This window comes from Salvelinus fontinalis, chromosome 1 (assembly GCF_029448725.1).
Source record: "Salvelinus fontinalis isolate EN_2023a chromosome 1, ASM2944872v1, whole genome shotgun sequence".
Lineage (NCBI taxonomy): Eukaryota > Metazoa > Chordata > Actinopteri > Salmoniformes > Salmonidae > Salvelinus > Salvelinus fontinalis.
Window position 1 is genome coordinate 40,417,784 of NC_074665.1, and position 23,614 is coordinate 40,441,397.

Sequence of the window (23,614 nt, forward strand, 5' to 3'; positions counted from 1 at the left end):
GGAATTTCCAATATTCCCTGACTGTCTAGCTTTAATTTCGGGAATTATAAACGAGATGGATAAAGTCAATAAACTGTATAAATCAAAGAAGATTGGTGGCACCTTAATTGGTGAGGACGGGCTCGTAGTAATGGCTGGAGCAGAATGAGTGGAATGCTATCAAACACATGGTTTCTATGTGTTTAATGCCATTCCAATCGCTCCATTCCAGCCATTATTATGAGCCGTCCACCCTTCAGCAGCCTCCACTGGTATAAATATATGTTGAAGTCTGGGCTCTGGGTGGGCCACTCAAGGACATTCAGAGACTTGTCCCGAAGCCACTCCTGCATTGTCTTGGCTGTGTGCTTAGGGTCCTTGTTCTGTTGGAAGGTGAACCTTCGCCCCAGTCTGATGTCCTGAGCGCTCTGGAGTAGGTTTTCATCACGGATCTCGCTGTACTTTGCTCTGTTCATCTTTCCTTCTATCCTGACTAGTCTCCCAGTCCCTGCCGCTGGAAAACATCCCCACAGCATGATGCTGCTACCACCATGCTTCACTGTAGGGATGGTGCCAGGTTTCCTCCAGACGTGATGCTTGGCATTCAAGCCAAAGAGTTCGATCTTAGTTTCATCAGACTTAGGGCTGTGGCGGTCGCGATTTTTTGGCCACCAGTGATTGTCAAGCAAATAACTGTCAGTTACACGGTAATTGACAGTTAAATAACATAAACATCTCCTTGACTTCCAGACATAGCCTACAAGCCACTGAAGCAGACGTTTGGAACATCTACATTTGAAAAAGTCTAATAAATCCATGTAATATAGCCTACACCTTCACAATAAATCCATTATTTACTTTAGACAGGTCTAAAGAAACATAATATGAAGAAAATGTAGTCTACTTCAGATGAACAAATCCGTGCAGGATTTCGCCACAAGCATACTCTGAGTTGTCCTGATGTTAAGTCCTGATCTGGCTATGCCAAATAGCCGTGGTCTTCACTACTTCATTCAGCGGACAGGATTTGCTTAGAATTCTGTGACATTATTTTATATTATTTTATAGTATGAAGAATACAATTGAGAAGAGCTGAATAAAATAGAAAGGATATTTTCTCCAAACAATTTGAGACACATGCCGCTATCCTGTGTTGAGCAGTAACAAATAAATAGGTTATACTATATCCTTAATTTATTTAGAGTTATTAACAACTTCTTAGGGATCAAATCGCTTTAGCGGGATCGATTTGACAACATCCGGCGAAATGGCAGACCGCCAAATTCAAATTAAATTGTGTAAAGGCAGTCAATGTTGTTCTCCCCCTTAGACGAGAAGGAGCATGGATAGGACCAAGATGCGGATTGAGGGAAATAAGCCATCTTTTAATGGAAACAGCAAAACAATACACTACAAAACTACAAAACAACAAATGAGACTAACCTTCAACTGTCCTGTGAGGACACAGGAACAAACACCCACAAAACACCAGTGAAACCCTGGCTGCCTTTGTATGACTCTCAATTAGAGACAAACAATACACACCTGTCTCTAATTGAGAATCATACCAGGCCGAACACAAAACCCCACATAGAAATACAAACATAGACAAACCCACCCAACTCACGCCCTGACCAACTAAAATGAATACAAAACAAAGGAAAACAGGTCAGGAACATGACAGAACCCCCCCCTTAAGGTGCGAACTCCGGGCGCACCAGCACAAAGTCTAGGGGAGGGTCTGGGTGGGCGTCTGTCCACGGTGGCGGCTCTGGCGGTGGACGAGGTCCCCACCCCACCATAATCAATCCCCGCTTCTTTATCCCCCTCCCAATGACCACCCTCCCACTAACCCCACCTAAATGAAGGGGCAGCACCGGGATAAGGGGCAGCACCGGGATAAGGGGCAGCACCGGGACAAGGGGCAGCACCGGGACAAGGGGCAGCACCGGGACAAGGGGCAGCACCGGGACAAGGGGCAACACCGGGACAAGGGGCAGCACCGGGACAAGGGGCAGCACCGGGACAAGGGGCAGCACCGGGACAAGGGGCAGCACCGGGACAAGGGGCAGCACCGGGACAAGGGGCAGCACCGGGATAAGGGGCAGCACCGGGATAAGGACCAGCACCGGGATAAGGGGCGGCAGGTCCTGGCTGAGGGACTCCGGCAGGTCCTGGCTGAGGGACTCCGGCAGGTCCGGGCTGAGTGGCAGCTCCGGACTGTAGGGCAGCTCCGGACTGTAGGGCAGCTCCGGACTGTAGGGCAGCTCCGGACTGTACGGCAGCTCCGGACTGTACGGCAGCTCCGGACTGTAGGTCAGCTCCGGACTGTAGGGCAGCTCTGGACTGTCGGACGTCTCTGGCAGCTCCTGACTGGCGGGCGTCTCTGGCAGCTCCTGACGGGCGGGCGTCTCTGGCAGCTCCTGACGGGCGGGCGTCTCTGGCAGCTCCTGACGGGCGGGCGTCTCTGGCAGCTCCTGACTGGCGGGCGTCTCTGGCAGCTCCTGACTGGCGGGCGTCTCTGGCAGCTCCTGACTGGCGGGCGTCTCTGGCAGCTCCTGACTGGCGGGCGTCTCTGGCAGCTCCTGACTGACGGACGGCTCTAGCGGCTCCTGACTGACGGACGGCTCTACTGGCTCGGGACAGACGGGCGGCTCTAATGGCTCGTGGCAGACGGATGACTCAGATGGCGCTGGGCAGACAGATGGCTCAGACGGCGCTGGGCAGACAGATGGCTCAGACGGCGCTGGGCAGACAGATGGCTCAGACGGCGCTGGGCAGACAGATGGCTCAGACGGCGCTGGGCAGACAGATGGCTCAGACGGCGCTGGGCAGACAGATGGCTCAGACGGCGCTGGGCAGACAGATGGCTCAGACGGCGCTGGGCAGACAGATGGCTCAGACGGCGCTGGGCAGACAGATGGCTCAGACGGAGCTGGGCAGACGGGCCGTTCAGGCACCGCTGGGCAGACGGCAGACTCTGGCCGGCTGAGACGCACTATAGGCCTGGTGCGTGGTACCGGAACTGGAGGTACCGGGCTGAGGGCACGCACCTCAGGGCGAGTGCGGGGAACAGGAACAGGGCACACTGGACTCTCGTGGCGCACTCTAGGCCTGGTGCGTGGTACCGGAACTGGAGGTACCGGGCTGAGGGCACGCACCTCAGGGCGAGTGCGGGGAGAAGGAACAGTGCGTCCAGGGCTCTGGAGACGCACAGGAGGCTTGGTGCGTGGTGCCGGAACTGGAGGCACCGGGCTGGAGACACGCACCATAGGGAGAGTACGTGGAAGAGGAACAGGGCTCTGGAGATGGACTGGAAGCCTGGTGCGTGGTGTAGGCACTGGTGGTACTGAGCTGGGGTGGGAAGGTGGCGCCGGATATACCGGACCGTGAAGGAGGACACGCGCTCTTGAGCACCGAGCCTCTCCAACCTTACCAGGTTGAATGGTCCCCGTAGCCCTGCCAGTGCGGCGAGGTGGAATAGCCCGCACTGGGCTATGCAGGCGAACCGGGGACACCACCTGTAAGGCTGGTGCCATGTACGCCGGCCCGAGGAGACGTACTGGAGGCCAGATACGTTGGGCCGGCTTCATGGCATCCGGCTCGATGCCCAACCTAGCCCTCCCAGTGCGGCAAGGTGGAATAGCCCGCACTGGGCTAAGCACGCGTACTGGGGACACCGTGCGCTTCACCGCATAACACGGTGTCTGACCAGTACGACGCCCTCTTACTCCACGGCAAGCCCGGGGAGTTGGCTCAGGTATCCAACCCGGCTTCGCCACACTCCCCTTTAGCCCCCCCCCAAGAAATTCTTGGGTGAGCCTCTCGGGCTTCCAGCCTCTCATACGTGCTGCCTCCTCAATCCACCGCTCCTGGGCTGTGGCTGCCTTCTTCACCTCCCGAGAGCGGCGATTCTCTCCAACCCTTCCCCAGGGTCCCTTTCCGTCCATGATCTCCCAAGACCATTCCTCCTGTGTCCAGTGCCTTAGTTCTTTTTCTCTCTCCTCAATCCGCTTGGTCCTGGTTTGGTGGGTGTTTCTGTAAAGGCAGTCAATGTTGTTCTCCCCCTTAGACGAGAAGGAGCATGGATAGGACCAAGATGCGGATTGAGGGAAATAAGCCATCTTTTAATGGAAACAGCAAAACAATACACTACAAAACTACAAAACAACAAATGAGACTAACCTTCAACTGTCCTGTGAGGACACAGGAACAAACACCCACAAAACACCAGTGAAACCCTGGCTGCCTTTGTATGACTCTCAATTAGAGACAAACAATACACACCTGTCTCTAATTGAGAATCATACCAGGCCGAACACAAAACCCCACATAGAAATACAAACATAGACAAACCCACCCAACTCACGCCCTGACCAACTAAAATGAATACAAAACAAAGGAAAACAGGTCAGGAACGTGACAAATTGGTCCTTTTGTTCGATTAATTCCGTCGTTATCTATCCCAAATGTCCATTTATTTGGCGCTTTTTATCCAGAAAAACACCGGTTCCAACTCGCGCAACATGATTACAAAATATCTCATAAGTTACCTGTAATCATTGTCCAAACACTTGAAACAACTTTCCTAATACAACTTTAGGTATTTTTTTACGTAAATAATCAATACAATTTAAGATGGGATAAACTGTGTTCAACACCGGAGGAAAACAAAGTGGAGGGAGCTTTTCAGGTCACGCGCCTCTCTCAAACAGTACTCTTCACTCGACCATCGTTCTGAACAGGACTACTTCTTCATTACACAAAGGAAAAACATCAACCAATTTCTACAGACTGTTGACAACCAGTGGAAGCGATAGGAACTGCAAGCAAGTGCCGTACAAATCCAGATGCCCATAGAAAAACCCCCAAAAACTAAAAAAAACATATCCTGGATGGTTTGTCCTCGGAGTTTCACCTGCCAAATAAGTTCTGTTATACTCACAGACATCATTCAAACAGTTTTAGTAACGTCAGAGTGTTTTCTATCCAAATCTACTAATAATATGCATATCCTAGCTTCTGGGACTGAGTAACAGGCAGTTTACTTTGGGCACGCTTTTCATCCGGACGTGAAAATACCGCCCCCTAGCCTTAACAGGTTTTAATGTATCTTTAGTTGTTCTACAAACGTTGAGCTATATGTTTTGATTTTTAATACATTGTAAGGCTGCATGATGCTACTCTAATGATGATTTGAAAAAAGTTGCTTGAAAGGCATGAGATCCTTCTTTTTTTTGTGCGGACTCTACACTTCATCAGTCTCTCATTCACAATTTGACACGCACTTGATAACGCCTCAAATTCCCTGGCGGCATCCCCTTTGTGTGGCCGTAATGCACCCTAAAAAAAACAGGCTGCAAGTGAAGACAGACTCATCGGGGACGCAACTGTTTGTGTCCTTATCCAATTCCGAGGTGCAAATTGAAGATATTGGAAGAACTGTCCACATTTGCATTTCGTCAGCCAAAAAGATGAGTAGGCCTAACGAACAGCAAAAGCACTAGCCTATGTCAATCTACTATTCCGCATAGTACAAAAGTTGACATTCTATTCTGTGAGAGAAATTAATATGGGACTCAACACCTGGATTCGGTTTTATGTAGCAACATTTTACATTGTTGTTTACAAAAGTGTTTTACATTGGATAAAAGCAGAGACTCCGAGTTACAAAATGCTATATCATACACTGCATTTTTCAGGAACAATGTGAAAGTAATTCTGCTTTGAAAGTTGATAAAGTTGTAAATTCACTTTTGAGAAAATGGCCTTTGAATGTTTTGGTATCTAGTGAAGAGATCTTCTTTGTCTACACCCATTCAGCATTGTTCACACCCTCTTAAGCTTTATGCCCACCCATCTCGTTTCGCTGTCGGAGCGTTCAGAGCGCACACTTTGTTTACCTCTGGATAACATGAAAACAGCCTCACCGGCTCTGCTGGCAACAATTTCATTACGGCCATATTCAACGAGTGTTGTACACTTTAGCTTAAGACATGTAGCTAGCTAGCTAGGTAAACAATGAACCTAGTTAGGTAAACAAAGTGTAAGATCACACATGTCACATAACATTAGCCAGTTAAACAACAATGGGGCCTCCCGGGTGGAGCAGTGGTCTAGGGCACTGCATTGCAGTGCTAGCTGCGCCACCAGAGTCTCTGGGTTCGCGCCCAGGCTCTGTCGCAGCCGGCCGCGACCGGGAGGTCCGTGGGGCGACGCACAATTGGGCTAGCGTCGTCCGGGTTAGGGAGGGTTTGGCCGGTAGGGATATCCTTGTCTCATCGCGCTCCAGCGACTCCTGTGGCGGGCAGGGCGCAGTGCGCGCTAACCAAGGGGACCAGGTGCACGGTGTTTCCTCCGACACATTGGTGCGGCTGGCTTCCGAGTTGGAGGCGCGCTATGTTAAGAAGCAGTGCGGCATGGTTGGGTTATGCTTCGGAGGACGCGTGGCTTTCGACCTTCGTCTCTCCCGAGCCTGTACGGGAGTTGTAGCGATGAGACAAGATAGTAATTACTAGCGATTGGATACCACGAAAATTGGGGAGAAAAGGGGACAAAAAATTTAAAAAATATATATATAAAAAAAAAAAAAAAAACTATGAACACAGTGCCAAATCATGTCATGACTATATGCTGGTAATATGCTGGGAGCTAACCAACCAGGTTCAATGTTAGCTAAGCTAACATTAGGCTCTAACTAGAAAAGCAAACGGCTCTGGGATATGAATAATAACGTCAGCTAGGGAGCCAGCCAGCTAACGTTGGTTTATTTATTTAGCTTTAAATAAACAACTTTCTGTCAAAATTAGAATCGTTTAATATCTGAAAATGTAGCTAGCTAAAGCTAGACTATCTTACCTGTATACATCATAAAGCATGATGAACGTGTCTCCCTGTCACTATCTCCATGACATGGTTGCCCTTTGTTTGAAGATGTAATCCGGACACATGTGTTTTCTCTATCTCTTTAGCTATCATACTCTAATTCCACTGATTTCAAAACTTGATCCTCCAGAAAGTGGAGAGCAACACTTATGCAGCTCCACTACACAATACATAAAAAAAGTTGCATTCGACAGGATTACCAACACAGACTGACCAGCTCAAATAGACAGAAGACTTCTATATGGCAGACCAATCCGAACTCCTCTATCAGCATGTTCAGCCCGCTCATTATCTCAGCCAATCATGGCTAGTAGGAAGGCTGCTGACTTTTTCTGTGGCTTAACCAACAAGGCTCGTAATTTAACAATTGTATTCGTATTTACAGATGGCATACAATATTGTTATTAAGGCATATGAAAGTTCATATGTTCGAGAAGGCAATTCTGCCAAAAAAACGCATTTTGATTAAAAAATATATTTTTTACGTTCAAATGGCTCTCCTGTGAAGTCGTGACTTGCGACATACGCCTAGTTTCCTGAATCGGGTAACATATTCCAAACATAGTCTGGGACAGTCGTGGGATGCGATAGATCACAAATTAATACAACCACTAGCATCAAAAAAACTGTTTTTACGCGATGTGGCTGACGCAAAGATCAGACCCCTTTAGCTTAAAATGTTGAGAAACTATTAGGCTATTTCTTCACATTATAAGCGGATCGATGCGCACATGGCAGTAGGCTATGTGCTCCTAAGTGACACAGCAGTCTAAGGCACTGCATCTCAGTTTTTGAGGTGTCATAACAGACATCCTGGTTCGAATCCTGACTGTATCACAAACGGCTGTGATTGGGAGTCCCATAGGGAGGCACACAATTGGCCAAGCATCGTCTGGGTTTGGCCGCTCTAGGGCCGTCATTGTAAATAAGAATTTGTTCTTAAATGACTTGCCAAGTTAAACATTTTTTTTATACTGTATATATAATTAAATGAGCAAATGTTCCATTATCAGGAAAATACCATTATCAAAAGTGACCGCAAATGTGATTATGCATGTAAACACCAGTCTCAACGTCTACAGTGAAGAGGCAACTACGGGATGTTGAGACTGGTGTTTTGCGGGTACTATTTAATGAAGCTGCCAGTTGAGGACTTGTGAGGCATCTGTTTCTCAAACTAGACACTCTAATGTACTTGTCCTCTTGCTCAACTGTGCATCGGGGCCTCCCACTCTTTATATTCTGGTTAGAGCCAGTTTGCGCTGTTCTGTGAAGGGAGTAGTACACAGCATTGTACGAGATCTTCAGTTTCTTGGCAATTTCTCGTATGGAATAGCCTTCATTTCTCAGAACAAGACTAGACTGACAAGTTTCAGAAGAAAGCGCTTTGTTTCTGGCCATTTTGAGCCTGTAATCGAACCCAGAAATGCTGGTGCTCCAGATACTCAACTAGTCTGAAGAAGGCCAGTTTTATTGATGGTTTCTGATAATGGCCCTCTGTACGCCCATGTAGATATTCCATTAAAAATCAGCCGTTTCCACCTATAATTGTCATTTACAACATTAACAATCTCTACAGTCTATTTCGGATCAATTTGATGTTATTTTAATGGACAAAAAATGGCTTTTCTTTCAAAAACAAGGACATTTCTGAGTGACACCAAACTTTTGAACGGTAGTGTAGTAAAGAATATATGTGTGAAATTTGTTTTGAATTAGAATGGACAGTTATCATGCACTTATCTCGAAACATGGGCAGGGGAAGAAAAACATGTAATCTGTGCACTTAAATAGCAAATGGAGGATGCTTTTCCCGTGGTTCATTTTCATGCCAGCCAGGTAGGCTGTACTCCTGTTGTAAAGATAAGCAATGTGCTTAATGTTAGGAAAGTTGAGAAATAAATATGGTAGGCCTAGCCTATAGAAAGCTGATGGGATCCTCCTATTTTTAATAGAGGCCATCACTCTGTTTTCTCCCCCAATTGCATAGCCTGTAGAAATGTAGAAAAGCTCATAGGATCTCATGAAGTGTTTGATTAGATTTTCAATTACATTTGCATTGATGTCAGAGTGATTAAAGGGACAATCGTGTGCTGAGTACCAGGCAGTTAGCAAGTTTGGTAGGCTATTAATGACCATCAGCAGCATCAGAGCTTGGGGAAGCCTAATTGTCATGACCAAATGGTCACATGGAATTTAACTGCCTTCATGACTCTTGACCGCCAGTGTTGTGGTAATACAGTCACCGCAACAGTCCTAAACAGACCAGGGATCTTGTTTCTCTGAAAATCCATTAGGTGTCTTTTTGCAAACTCCAGGCGGGCTTTAATGGGCCTTTTACTGAGGAGTGGCTTCCATCTGTCCACTCTACCATAAAGGCCTGATTGGTGGAGTGCTGCAGAGATGGTTGTCCATCTGGGAGGTTCTGCCATCTCTACAGAGGAACTCTGGAGCTCTTTCAGAGTGACCATCGGGTTCTTGGTCACCTTCCTGATCAAGGTCCTTCTCCCCCGATTGCTCAGTTTTGGGTCTTGGTGGTTCCAAACTTCTTTCATTTAAGAATAATGGAGGCCTATATGTTCTTTGGGGACCTTCAATGCTGCAGTGATTTTTTTGGTACAATTCCCCAGATCTGTACTTTGACACAATCCTGTCTCGGAGTTCTACAAACAATTTCTTCGACCTCTTGGCTTGGTTTTTGCTCTGACGTGCACTGTCAACTGTGGGGCCTTATATAGACAGGTGTGTGCCTTTCCAAATCATCTCCAATCAATTGAATTTACCACAGGTGGACTCCAAACAAGTTGTAGAAACATCTCAAGGATGATCAATGGAAAAAGGATGCAACTAAGATCAATTCCGAGTCTTATTGCAAAGGGTCTGAATAGTTTTGTAAACACTTCTAAAAACCTGTATTCACTTTGTCATTATTGAGTGTTGTGTATAGATTGATGAGTAAAATTACTTAAAATCAATTTTGGAATAAGGTTGTAACGTATCAAAATGTGAAAAAAGGGAAGGGGGCTGAGTACATTCAGAATACACTGTATATGGTTCAAATACACTACCGGTCAAAAGTTTTAGAACACCTTCTCATTCAAGGGTTTTTCCTTATTTGACTGTTTTCTACATTGTAGAATAATAGTGAAGACATCAAAACTATGAAATAACACATATGGAATAATGTAGAAACCAAAAAAGTGTTAATCAAATCAAAATATATTTTATATTTGAGATTCGTCAAATAGCCAACATTTGCCTTGATGACAGCTTTGCACACTCTTGGCATTCTCTGAACCAGCTTTACCTGGAATGCTTTTCCAACAGTCTTGAAAGAGTTCCCACATGCATTTCCTTCACTTTGCGGTCCGACTCATCCCAATCCATCTCAATTTGGTTGAGGTCGGGGGATTGTGGAGGCAAGGTCATCTGATGCAGCACTCCATCACTCTTCTTCTTGGTAAAATAGACCTTACACAGCCTGGAGGTGTGCCGGGTCATTGTCATGTTGAAAACAAATTTCCAACTAAGCCCAAACCAGATGGGATGGCGTATCGCTGAAGAATGCTGTGGTAGCCATGCAGTTTAAGTGTGCCTTCAATTCTAAATAAATCACAGACAGTGTCACCAGCAAAGCACCCCCACACCATAACACCTCCTCCTCCATGCTTCACAGTGGGAAATACACATGTGGAGATTATCCATTCACTAACACCGTGTCTCACAAAGACATGGCGGTTGGAACCCAACATCTCAAATTCAGACTCCAGACCAAAGGACACATTTCCACCGATCTAATGTCCATTGCTCGTGTTTCTTGGCCCAAGCCATTCTCTTCTTCATATTGGTGTCCGTTAGCAGTGCTTTCTTGCAGCAATTCGACCATGAATGCCTGATTCACGCAGTCTCCTCTGAACAGTTGATGTTGAGATGTGTCTGTTATTTGAACTCTGCGAAGCATTTATTTGGGCTGCAATTTCTGGAGCTGATAACTCTCATGAACTTATCCTCTGCAGCAGAGGTAACTCTGGGTCTTCCATTCCTGTGGTGGTCTTCATGAGAGCCAGTTTCATTATTGGGCTCAATGTTTTTGTGACTGCACTTTCTTGAAATGTTCCGTATTGACTGACCTTCATGTCTTAAAGTAATGATGGATTGTTGTTTCACCTTCCTTATTTGAGCTGTTCTTGCCATAATATGGTATTTTACCAAATAGGGCAATCTTCTGTATACCCCCCTACCTTGTCACAACACAACTGATGGGCTCAAACGCATTAAGAAGGAAAGAAATTCCACAAATTCACTTTTAAGAAGGCACTATTAGGCCTGTTAACCTCTAACGAGCCTCTACCCCGGATCCGGGAGCACCCCCCCCCCACACTGATTAGCATCGCTAGCATAGTGTCACAATTAAATAGTAGCATCTAAATATCATTAAATCACAAGTCCAAGACACCTAATGAAAGATACAGATCCTGTGAATAAAGCCACCATTTCAGATTTTTTAAATGTTTTACAGGGAAGACAAAATATGTAAATCTATTAGCTAACCACGTTAGCAAAAGACACCACTTTTCTAACTCCATCAGTTTCTTACTCCATCAGGTGCTATCACCAATTCGGCTAAACTAAGATATTGATAGCCACTAACCAAGAAAAAACCTCATCAGATGACAGTCTGATAACATATTTATGGTATAGGATAGGTTTTGTTAGAAAAATTTGAATATTTCAGGTAGATTTCATAGTTTACAATTGCACCCACCGTCACAAATGGACTAGAATAAATAAATAGAGCAACGTGTATTACCTAATTACTAATCATCAAACATTTCGTAAAAATACACAGCATACACTAATCGAAAGACACAGATCCTGTGAATACAGACAATATTTCAGATTTTCTAAGTGTCTTACAGCGAAAACACAATAAATCGTTATATTAGCATACCACATGTTCAAACATTACCAGAGCATAGATTCTAGCCAAAGAGAGCGATAACGTCAACATTGCCAAAATATATTAATTTTTTCACTAACCTTCTCAGAATTCTTCAGATGACACCCCTGTAACATCATATTACACAATCCATATAGAGTTTGATCGAAAATGTGCATATTTAGCGGCACAAATCGTGCTTACACAATGGAAATACTGTCCAACTACTCAAGCAATCTGCCCGGCAGCATCATGATAATACAACTATTTTTATGGAAAACTATTCATAAACTTGACTAAAAAAATACAGGTTGGCCATGAAATGAAAGATGCATTAGTTATTAATGCAACCGCTAAGTTAGATTTTTAAAATTAACGTTACTAGACATACAGTGTGCGTTACAGACAGACTAGTGCCGCAATAACGGCGTCACTATTTACCATTATTGAGTTTACATTTTTCCACATAAAAATGGAATAACATCATAAATAGCTCTTACTTTTCGACGAGCTTCCATCGGAATCTTGGCCAAGTGGTACTTTTGTCCAAAAGAATCGTTGCTTGGTTGTAAAACGTTGCATTCAACTTCTGATATAGCAGCTAACTATTGCTAACAATTGCTAACATTAGCTAACGTGTCCAAATCCTCAATACGCAATACTGAGGAAATTCCGAAAAATAGCAATATACTCGCATAATCTGATATAACTCGGTTTCAAATAGCTTCGTTATGATGTTTCTAACACCTATATCAAATTAAATTACAGACTGATATATCTAAAGTTCATTACTGAGCGTTCGAAAATGGCATGCCGAGGTCTCTCTCTGCGTAAAGTTCAACGTCGAAAAGAAGGCGTACCTCACTCCTTGGTCTTTTATAACCTCTGAGAGCTACCTAGGAAGCCCATTCCACTTCTCATTGGTTACTGACATCCAGGGGAAGGCGGGTGCAGTTCGTGTCGTTCCATAGGATATACACACGCCTTTAAACTGAACTGAGATCAGAGCTTCGCTCTCAGACCTTCGCAAAACCTGTCATGGATTTCGCTGTAGAAAGAGTTCTGTTCCACTCAGAGACATAATTCAAACGGCTATAGAAACTAGATAGTGTTTTCTATCCAATAATAACAATAATATGCATATTGTACGAGCAAGAATTGAGTACTAGGCAGTTTAATCTGTAGAGACAATTATGCTAATTTGAAACAGCACCCCCTATAGTTGCAAGAAGTTAATCGAAATGCATTCCAGTTGACTATTTCATGAAGCTGGTTGAGATAATGCCAAGAGTGTGCAAAGCTGTCATCAAGGCAAAGGGTGACCATTTGAAGAATCTCAAATATAAATTATATTTCGATTCGTTTAACACTTTTTTGGTTACTACATGATTCCATATGTGTTATTTCATAGTTTTGATGTCTTCACTATTATTCGACAATGTAGAAAATAGTAAAAATAAAGAAAATCCCTTGAATGAGTAGGTGTTCTTAAACTTTTGACCGGTACTGTATGACTCAGGCTTAATCTAGCCCAGCTGTTTGGAATATTTGTCTCCACTAAATCTTCCCCCCATTTATTTAGAAATGAAGATTCAACGAGTTATGTTAATTTCACTGCCGGGAAAAATGATTTGCAGAAACATGTGAAACAATCCTTTGAGGTAAGGATAATATACTAATACACAGTATTTATGTGCCATTTACTTAATATGTCTGAAATGTATAGCATAAGTTAAAATACCCCCTTCTTTCTCAGGTTGAAAATTATGAAAGAGGCTTCAATATTACTGTGATAATCAAGGTGCCAGTGAAGCTTGGTGACAAAGACATCTGGGCTGATCCAAAGGGTATACAGGTGAGAAGAGTGGATTCTATTTTTTGAATCACAACACCCCCTACCCTATGCTACTGATAAAAAATAGGAGAATTGAAGCTTTCTGGTATTGTAAACTTTGTCTAATCTCTCAATATTGAGTAAATTACACCCTGTTAAAATGGGAGTAAGTGGTGAACAGTGATAATGAAGAGACATTTGCAGTACTTCATTTAGCAAAGTACAATGTGAAAGCAAATTTTTTTTTTATAGCTTGGACAGAAAAAAAACATTTGGTTTAGCTGTCCAGTGTTCTAGTTTGGCTCTAGGTTGTCTTGATTTTCAGTGTCTCAAACTTTGAAAATGCCTGGGATTGGTAGATACAGTCTATTCGGAAAGTATTCAGATCCCTTGACTTTTTCCACATTCAGTTACATTACAGCCTTATTCTAAAATGTATTAAATTGTTTTTTTCCTCATCAATCTACATACAATACCCCATAATCACTAAGCAAAAACTTTTTTCTTTTTTTTTTGCAAATGTATAATAAAAAGAAACTGAAATATAACATTCACATAAGTATTCAGAGCCTTCACTCAGTACTTTGTTGAAGCACCTTTGGCAGCGATTACAGCCTCGAGTCTTCTTGGGTATGATGCTACAAGCTTGGCGCACCTGTGGGGAAAAACTTCCCACAGCATGATGCTGCCACCACCATGCTTAACCGTAGGGAGGGTATCAGGTTTCCTCCAGATGTGACGCTTGGCATTCAGGCCAAAGAGTTCAATCTTGGTTTCATAAGACCAGATAATTTTGTCTCTCATGGTCTGAGAGTCCTTTAGGTGCCTTTTGGCAAACTCCAAGATGATTCTCATGTGCATTTTACTAAGGAGTGGCTTCCATCGGGCAGCTCCACCATAAAGGCCTGATTGGTCGTGCTGCAGAGATGGTTGTCATTCTGGAAGGTTCTACCATCTCCACATAGAAACTCTAAAGCTCTGTCAGAGTGACCTTTGGGTTCTTAGTCACCTCCCTGACCAAGGCCCTTCTCCCCCGATTGCTCTTGCAAGAGTCTTGGTGGTGACAAATTTCTTCCATTTAAGAATGATGGAAGCCACTGTGAAGTTGGGGACCTTCAATGCTGCAGAAATGTTTTGGGTACCCTTCCCAAGATCTGCGCCTCGACACAATCCTGAGCGCTACAGACAATTCCTTCGACCGAAAAACGGCTTGGTTTTTGCTCTGACATACATTGTCAACAGTGGTGCCTTTCCAAATCATGTCCAATCAATTGAATTTACCACAGGTGGATTGCAATCAAGTTGTAGAAGCATCTCAAGCATGATCAATGGAAACAGGATGCACCTGAGCTCAATTTCAAGTCTCATAGCAAAGGGTATGAATACTTATGTAAATAAAGTATTTCTGTTTTTTTTATACATTTGCAAACATTTCTTAAAACCTGTTTTCACTTTGTCATTACGGGATATTGTGTGTAAATAGTACCCGCAAAACACCAGTCTCAACATCAGCATTGAAGAGGCGACTCCGGGATGCTGGCCTTCTAGGCAGAGTTGCAAAGAAAAAGCCATATCTCAGACTGGCCAATAAAACGATAAGATTGAGATGGGCAAAAGAACACAGACACTGGACAGAGGAACTCTGCCTAGAAGGCCAGCATCCCGGAGTCGCCTCTACACCGTTGATGTTGAGACTGGTGTTTTGCAGGTACTACTTAATGAAGCTGCCCGTTGAGGACTTGTGAGGCATCTGTTCCTCAAACTAGACACTCTAATGTACTTGTCCTCTTACGCAGTTGTGCACCGGCATCTCCCACTCCTCTTTCTATTCTGGTTAGGGCCTGCTTGTGCTGTTCTGTGAAGGGAGTAGTACACAGCATTGTACGAGATGTTTGGTTTATTGCCAATTTCTCGCATGGAATAGCCTTCATTCCTCAAAACAAGAATTGACTGACAAGATTCAGAAGAAATGTATTTGTTTCTGGCCATTTTGAGCCTGTAATCGAACCCAGAAATGCTGATGCTCCAGATACTCAACTAGTCTGAAGAAGGCCAGTTTTATTGCTTCTTTAATCAGGACAAACGTTATCAGCTGTGCTAACATAATTGCAAAAGGGTTTTCTAATGATCAGTTAGCCTTTAAAAATGATACATTTGAATTAGCTAACACAACGTGCCATTGGAACACAGGAGTGATGGTTGCTGATAATGGGCCTCGTACGGCTATGTAGATAGTCCATAATAAATCTGCTATTTCCAGCTACAATAGTCATTTACAACATTAACAATCTCTACACTATATTTCTGATCAATTTGATGTTACTTTAATGGACAAAAAAATTGCTTTTCTTTCAAAACAAGGAGTGAACCTAAACTTCTAAACGGTAGTGTGTGTATATATATATATATATATATATATATATATATATATATATATATATATATATATATATATATATATACAGTATATATATATACAGATGAAGTCGGAAGATTATATACACTTAGGTTGGAGTCATTAAAATTCATTTTTCAAACACTCCACAAATGTCTTGTTAACAAACTATAGTTTTGGCAAGTCGGTTAGGACATCTATGTGCATGACACAAGTAATTTTTCCAACAATTGTTTACAGACAGATTATTTCACTTATAATTAATTCACTGTATCACAATTTCAGTGGGTCAGAAGTTTACATACACTACGTTGACTGTGCCTTTAAACTGCTTGGAAAATTCCAGAAAATGATGTCATGGCTTTAGAAGCTTTTGATAGGCTAACTGACATAATCTGAGTCAATTGGAGGTGTACCTGTAGATGTATTTCAAGGCCTACCTTCAAACTCAGTGCCTCTTTGCTTGACATCATGGGAAAATCAAAAGAAATCAGTCAGAAAAAAATTGTAGACCTCCACATGTCTGGTTCATCCTTGGGAGCAATTTCCAAACGCCTGAAGGTCCCACGTTCATCTGTACAAACAATAGTACGCAAGTATAAACAGCATGGGACCACGCGGCCGTCATACCGCTCAGTCTCCTAGAGATGAACGTACTTTGGTGCAAAAAGTGCAAATCAATCCCAGAACAACAGCAAAATACCTTTGAAGATGCTGGAGGAAACAGGTACAAACGTATCTATATCGACAGTAAAACGAGTCCTATATCGACAACCTGAAAGGCCGCTCAGCAAAGAAGAAGCCACTGCTCCAAAACCGCCATAAAAAAGCCAGACTACGGTTTGCAACTGCATATGGGGACAAAGATCGTACTCTTTGGAGAAATGTCATCTGGTCTGATGAAACAAAAATAGAACTGTTTGGCCATATTGACTATCCTTATGTTTGGAGGAAAAAGGGGGATGCTTGCAAGCCGAAGAACACTATCCCAACCGTGAAGCACGGGGTGGCAGCATCATGTTGTGGGGGTGCTTTGCTGCAGGAGGGACTGGTACACTTCACAAAATAGATGGCATCATGAGGTAAGGAAAATTATGTGGATATATTGAAGCAACATCTCAAGACATCAGTCAGGAAGTTAAAGCTTGGTCGCAAATGGGTCTTCCAAAAGGACAATGACCCCAAGCATACTTCCAACGTTATGGCAAAATGGGTCAAGGACAACAAAGTCAAGGTCTTGGAGTGGCCATCACAAAGCCCTGACCTCAACCCTTTTGAAAATGTGTGTGCAGAACTGAAAAAGCGTGTGCGAGCAAGGAGGCCTATAAACCTGAAGCAGTTACATCAGCTCTGTCAGGAGGAATGGGCCAAAATTCAACCAACTTATTGTGGGAAACTTGTGGAAGGCTACCTGAAAAGTTTGACCCAAGTTCAACAATTTAAAGGCAATGCTACCAAATACTAATTGAGTGTGTGTAAACTTCTGACCCACTGGGAATGTGATGAAAGAAATACAAGCTGAAATAAATAATTCTCTCTACTATTATTCTGACATTTCACATTCTTAAAATAAAGTGGTGATCCTAACTGATCTAAGACAGGGAATTCTTACTAGGATTATATGTCAGGAATTGTGAAAAATTGAGTTTAAATGTATTTGGCTAAGGTGTATGTAAACTTCCGACTTCAAATGTATATTAACAGTACCAGTCAAAAGTTTGGACACACCTACTCATTCCAGGGTTTTTCTTTATTTGTTGTATTTTATATTTGCCTTGATGACAGCTTTGCACACTCTTTACATTCTCTCAACCAGCTTCATGATGTAGTCACCTAGAATGCATTTAAATTAACAGGTGTGCCTTGTTTCCTTCTTAATGTATTTGAGCCAATCAGTTGTGTTGTGACAAGATAGGGGTAGTATACAGAAGCTATCCCTATTTGGTAAAAGACCAAGTCCATATTATGGCAAGAACATCTCAAATAAGCAAAGAGAAACGACAGTCCATCATTACTTAAAGACATGAAGGTCAGTCAATGCGGACAATTTCAAGAACTTTTAAAGTTTCTTCTAGTGCAGTCGCAAAAACCATCAAGCGCTAAGATGAAACTTGCTCTCATGAGGACCGCCACGGGAAACAAAGACCCAGAGTTACCTCTGCTGCAGAGATTAAGTTCATTAAAGTTAACTGCTCTTCAGGTTGCAGCCCAAATACATGCTTCACAGAGTTCAAGTAACAGACACATCTCAACATCAACTGTTCAGAGGAGACTGCGTGAATCAGGCCTTCATGGTCGAATTTCTGCAAAGAAAACACTGCTAAAGGACACCAATAAGAAGAAGAGACTTGCTTGGACCAAGAAACACAAGCAATGGACATTAGACCGGTGGAAATTTGTCCTTTGGTCTGATGTGTCCAAATCTGAGATGTTTGGTTCCAACCGCCGTGTCTTTGTAAAACGCAGAGTAGGTGAATGGATGATCTCCGCATGTGTGGTTCCCACCGTGAAGCATGGAGGAGGAGGTGTGATAGTGTGGGGGTGCTTTTCTGGTGACACTGTCTGTGATTTACTTAGAATTCAAGGCAGACTTGACCAGCATGGCTACCACAGCAATCTGGTTAGGGCTTAGTGGGACTATCATTCGTTTTTCAATAGGACAATGACCCAAAACACACCTCCAGGTTGTGTAAGGGCTATTTGACCAAGGAGAGTGATGAGTGCTGCATCAGATGACTTGGCCTCCACAATCACTTGACCTCAACCCAATTGAGATGGTTTGAGATGAGTTGGACCGCAGAGGAAGGAAAAGCAGCTAACAAGTACTTAGCATATGTGGGAATTCTTTCAGGACCGTTGGAAAATTTCATCTTGAAGCTGGTTGAGAGAATTCCAAGAGTGTGCAAAGCTGTCATCAAGGCAAAGGGTGGTTACTTTGAAGAATCTTAAATATGAAGAATCTTAAATATATAAAATATATATTTTTTTTTAAATTGTTACTACATGATTCCATATGGGCCGGCAGGGTAGCCTAGTGGTTAGAGCGTTGGACTAGTAAACGAAAGGTTGCAAGTTTGAATCCCCGAGTTGACAAGGTACAAATCTGTCGTTCTGCCCCTGAACAAGGCAGTTAACAAGGCAAAGCACTGTTCCTAGGCCGTCGTTGAAAAAAAGAATTTGTTCTTAACTGACTTGCCTAGTTAAATAAAGGTAAAAATAAATATGTGTTATTTCAAAGTGCTGATGTCTTCATTATTATTCTACAATGGTGCTGTTGGTGCTGTTGCCATTCAACGCGGTGGTTGAGGTTGAGGTGGTTAGCTCATCGAAGTTATCGGCGGACTCTCGGAACATATCCCAAGCAAGCAGTGCTAACAAAGCAGTCCTGGAGCGTAATCCCTGATTCTGATGACCATTTCTCAACAGAGCGAGTCACAGGTACTTCTTGTTTGAGCTTCTGCTTGTAAACAAGAAGAAGGAGTACAGAGTCATGAGCTGATTTGCCAAATGGGGAATGAGTTAATGCCTTGTATGCTTGCTTGTGGGTAGAGGAACAGTTGGGCATCCTGTGTCTTAATGACGGGGAATTAAAATATACTTTGAACAAAAATATAAATGCAATATGCAACAATAACTACGATTTTACGGATTTACAGCTCATATAAGGAAATTGGTAAATTAAAATCAATTCATTAGGCCCTAATCTATATATTAGTATCTGGTGTGACCACCATTAGCCTCATGCAGAGCGACAGATCTCCTTCATATAGAGGTGATCAGGCTGTTGATTGTGGCCTGTGGAATGTTGTCCCAATCCTCTTCAATGGCTGTGTGAAGTTGCAGGATATTGGTGGGAACTGGAACACGCTGTCATACACGTCGATCCAGAGCATCCCTAACATGCTCAATGGGTGACATGTCTGGTGAGTATGCAGGCCATGGAAGAACTGGGAAATTTTGAGCTTCCAGGAATTGTGTACAGATTCTTGCAACATGGGGCCGTGCATTATCATGCTGAAACATGAGGTAATGGCAGCAGATGAATAGCACGACAATGGGCCTCAGGATCTCGTCACAGTATCTCAGCATTCAAATTGACATTGATAAAATGCAATTGTGTTCATTGTCTGTAACTTATGGCTGCCCATACCATAACCCCACTGTTCACAACATTGACATCAGCAAACCGCTCGCCTACACAACGCAATACACTCTGTCTGCCATCTGCCCGGTACAGTTGAAACCGGAATTCATCCGTGAAGAGCACACTTTTTGCTTTTTGTAACATTTCTGGGATCTTTTATTTCAGCTCATGAAACATTGGACCAACACTTGACATATTGTGTTTATATTTTTGTTCAGTGTATAAATAAATTAGTAATGATACATGCACAAATAGTACAAATGTAAAGTAAGCACTATGTTCAATCCCAAGAAATGGGACCAAGAAAGTGGAAATTGCAAGTTTTATTTCAGTTTTGTGATGATTGGAATTGACAGGAAACTTTTGTGTTTCAGATTCAAGGTTGTCAAAGACACAAGGATGAAGAACCTACTGCCACAGAGTTTGTGGACAGGCTGCAGAAAAATCACGCTGTGGTGAATAGTGCTAGCCCATTTCTGTTTTATAATGCCATCCACTTCTATTTGAAATAATATTTCTCAATTTCCTGGTATTGCAATTTTAAGAGGCCAGCTAACGGTCACACCTAACACCAACTTGCATTGAGTGTCACGAACAGTAGTAATGACAGGTTTTCTGCAAATAGATTGTTTATTTAATTACATGTCTCGACACATAATCTTATGGCAAAACATATATCCTAGAATTTTTTAGATGTTAAAGCCAAGTGTTGTTACAGGTGTTGTTACAGATTTGCTGTGTCTAGAAATGCTGTTAAATGTAAACAGAATTACATTTAGGTAGTTGCCTGATTCTGTATGAAGGCAAACTTAATTAAGAAAAGGTATTCACAACCTTTTAAAATGTGACTTTTAACATGTTTAATTTGTGTTACACTTTATAACTCATGAATAACCCATTGTAAATTGTTCATAAAGGAGTATGAATGCTTTATAAATGATAAGGAATGTTGTAAATGCTTAACAACTATAATGCATTTATAAATAGTTGTAATGCTTATTCATGGGTTAATAGTAAATAATGTATTCTATTATATTAATGTGTTAGATTGTCATTAGTTCAAAAGTGATCACAATCATTTTATCTTCCCCCTATCCTACAGGACTGCTCTGTCGCAAAGTGTGGGGTGTTCATGTGCAAAAGCTTCATTAGAAATTTGGATCGTAACTCTTACAACATCACTGGTAACCTCAGCTCTGGATGGATAGAACAGGTAATAAATGAAAGGATGGAGGTATGGATAATTGTATACAGTATTTTCCCCCAATGCTAGCTGTGCTAATTTACAGTACATATCTCCTTACTAACATTCCTCGCTCTTTCTCTCTGCTCTCAGATTGGTCTGGAGTCTGCCCAGTTCAACTTGGTCAGCAGTGCCACTGTAGATTATGACAGAAACCAATACATCTATTATTCTTCGGACTCCAAAAATAACCCACCTATACAAAAGGTAGCCTTTTAGATGTTATCTCCTCAAATCAGGGTTGGGGTTGATTCGAATTGAAATCAGTCAATTCAGGGAGTGAATTGAATTTAAAATCCAAATGTGAAAACGTTTGGCATAACCAGCTTCTCCTTTCCAGCTTATTGCAAAGTTATAAAAAATCATATTAAAATGTTTTACTTATTGAATTGGAATTTCAGTTTACTTCCTGAATTGACTGCCTTCAATTTGAAATTGACTCCAACCCTGCCGCCCAGTAAGATTGATAACTTAATTTAGCTTCAGTTGAAAATACATGCATTTGTCATCCTCAGATTGAAACTCAGGTGGAGGTGTATCCTGAGGTTGACCTCACAAAGGCGGTCATTGGGGGTGTTGTGGGAGGTCTGCTGCTGTTAGCTTTGATCACAGCTGGGCTTTATAAGGTAATATTCATTACATATTTGGTATTATCAATTTCACTCACATATGTTGAATATCTACAGTATAGTCAAAGGCTTCTTGTACATCACCATTTTATATTAAGTAGTTCTAAAACCAGGGTCGTTTTCATATCCATGTAATGTCCCATGTACAGCATACAATGCCTTCAGAAAGTATTCATACCCCTCAACTCATTCCACATTTTGTTGTGTTACAGCCTGAATTCAAAAATGTATTAAATGAAAAAATATCTCACCCATCTACACACAATACCCCATAAGTGCAAATATGTTTTTAGATTTTTTTGGAAATGTATTGAAAATTAAATAGAGAAATATATACTTTAGTTAAGTATTCACACCGCTGAGTCAATACTTTGTCGAAGCACCTTTGGTAGCAATTACAGCTGTGAATCGTTCTGGGTATGTGTAATGAACACGATGGGAGACAGAGAGCTGGTTTCAAGCTGTTTATTTGTAAAGGACCACAGGTGGCAGGTAGCTGGGTCCAGGGGCAGGCAGAAGGTCATACACAGGGGGTCCAAAAAGGCAACAGTACAGGCAGGGAAAAGTCTAGTAAAGTCGTCCGGGAGATCAGACAATAGGTTGATAACATGAAATCCGAAAGTACAGGCAGGGAATAGGCAAAAGGCGTCGTTAGTTTTTGCCTGCCTCACTACCATACACGGGAGGATTTAAATTAAGGGAAAAAAACAAAACAAACAATACCTCACAATGATGGGGTGCGAAGAACTGAACTAAATAGTGTGTGATAATGACATACAGGTGTGTGAACAGGTGATCAGAATTCAGGTGATTGGGATCTGGAGAGTGAGCTGCGTTCAGGGGATCTATGTGTTTGAGAGTATGAGCTGGAAAGTATTTAAAAAAATATATATATATATTTCACCTTTATTTAACCAGGTAGGCCAGTTGAGAACAAGTTCTCTGCGACCTGGCCAAGATAAAGGAAAGCAGTGCGACAAAAACAACAACACAGAGTTACACAAACAAACGTACAGTCAATAACACAAAAGAAAAATAGAAAAATCTATGTACAGTGTGTTCAAATGTAGGGAGGAAGGCAATAAATAGGCCCTAGAGGCGAAAATAATTACAATTTAACATTAATTCTGGAGTGATAGATGTGCAGATGATGAATTTGCAAATAGAGATACTGGGGTGCAAAGAGCAAGCGGGTAAGTAATATCATGGGGATAAGGTAGACGGGTGTGCTATTTACAGATTGGCTGTGTACAGGTACGGTGATCGGTAAGCTGCTCAGACAGTTGATGCTTAAAGTTAGGGAGGGAGATATAAGACTCCAGCTTCAGAGATTGTTGCAATTCGTTCTAGTCATTGGCAGTAGAGAACTGGAAGGAAAGGCGGCCAAAGGAAGTGTTGGCTTTGGGGATGACCAGTGCAAAATGCATGCTGGAACATGTGCTACGGGTGGGTGTTGCTATGGTGACTAGTGAGCTGAGATAAGGCGGGGCTTTACCTAGCAAAGACTTATAGGTTACCTGGAGCCAGTGGGTTTGCCGACGGCTATGTAGTGAGGACCAGCCAACG

General features: G+C 42.6%; 1 protein-coding gene across 1 annotated transcript in view; it reads left to right on the forward strand.

Moving 5' to 3' along the window:
* Window positions 1-23,614, forward strand: part of LOC129854250 (integrin alpha-M-like) — a 66,082-nt gene that overhangs the window by 36,104 nt on the left and 6,364 nt on the right. Inside the window, exons 24-29 of the mRNA XM_055921071.1 lie at window positions 13,386-13,464; window positions 13,560-13,658; window positions 20,551-20,631; window positions 21,279-21,389; window positions 21,513-21,626; window positions 21,935-22,045. Of these exons, the coding sequence (XP_055777046.1) occupies window positions 13,386-13,464; window positions 13,560-13,658; window positions 20,551-20,631; window positions 21,279-21,389; window positions 21,513-21,626; window positions 21,935-22,045 (595 nt within the window). The remainder of the gene's footprint in view (window positions 1-13,385; window positions 13,465-13,559; window positions 13,659-20,550; window positions 20,632-21,278; window positions 21,390-21,512; window positions 21,627-21,934; window positions 22,046-23,614) is intronic.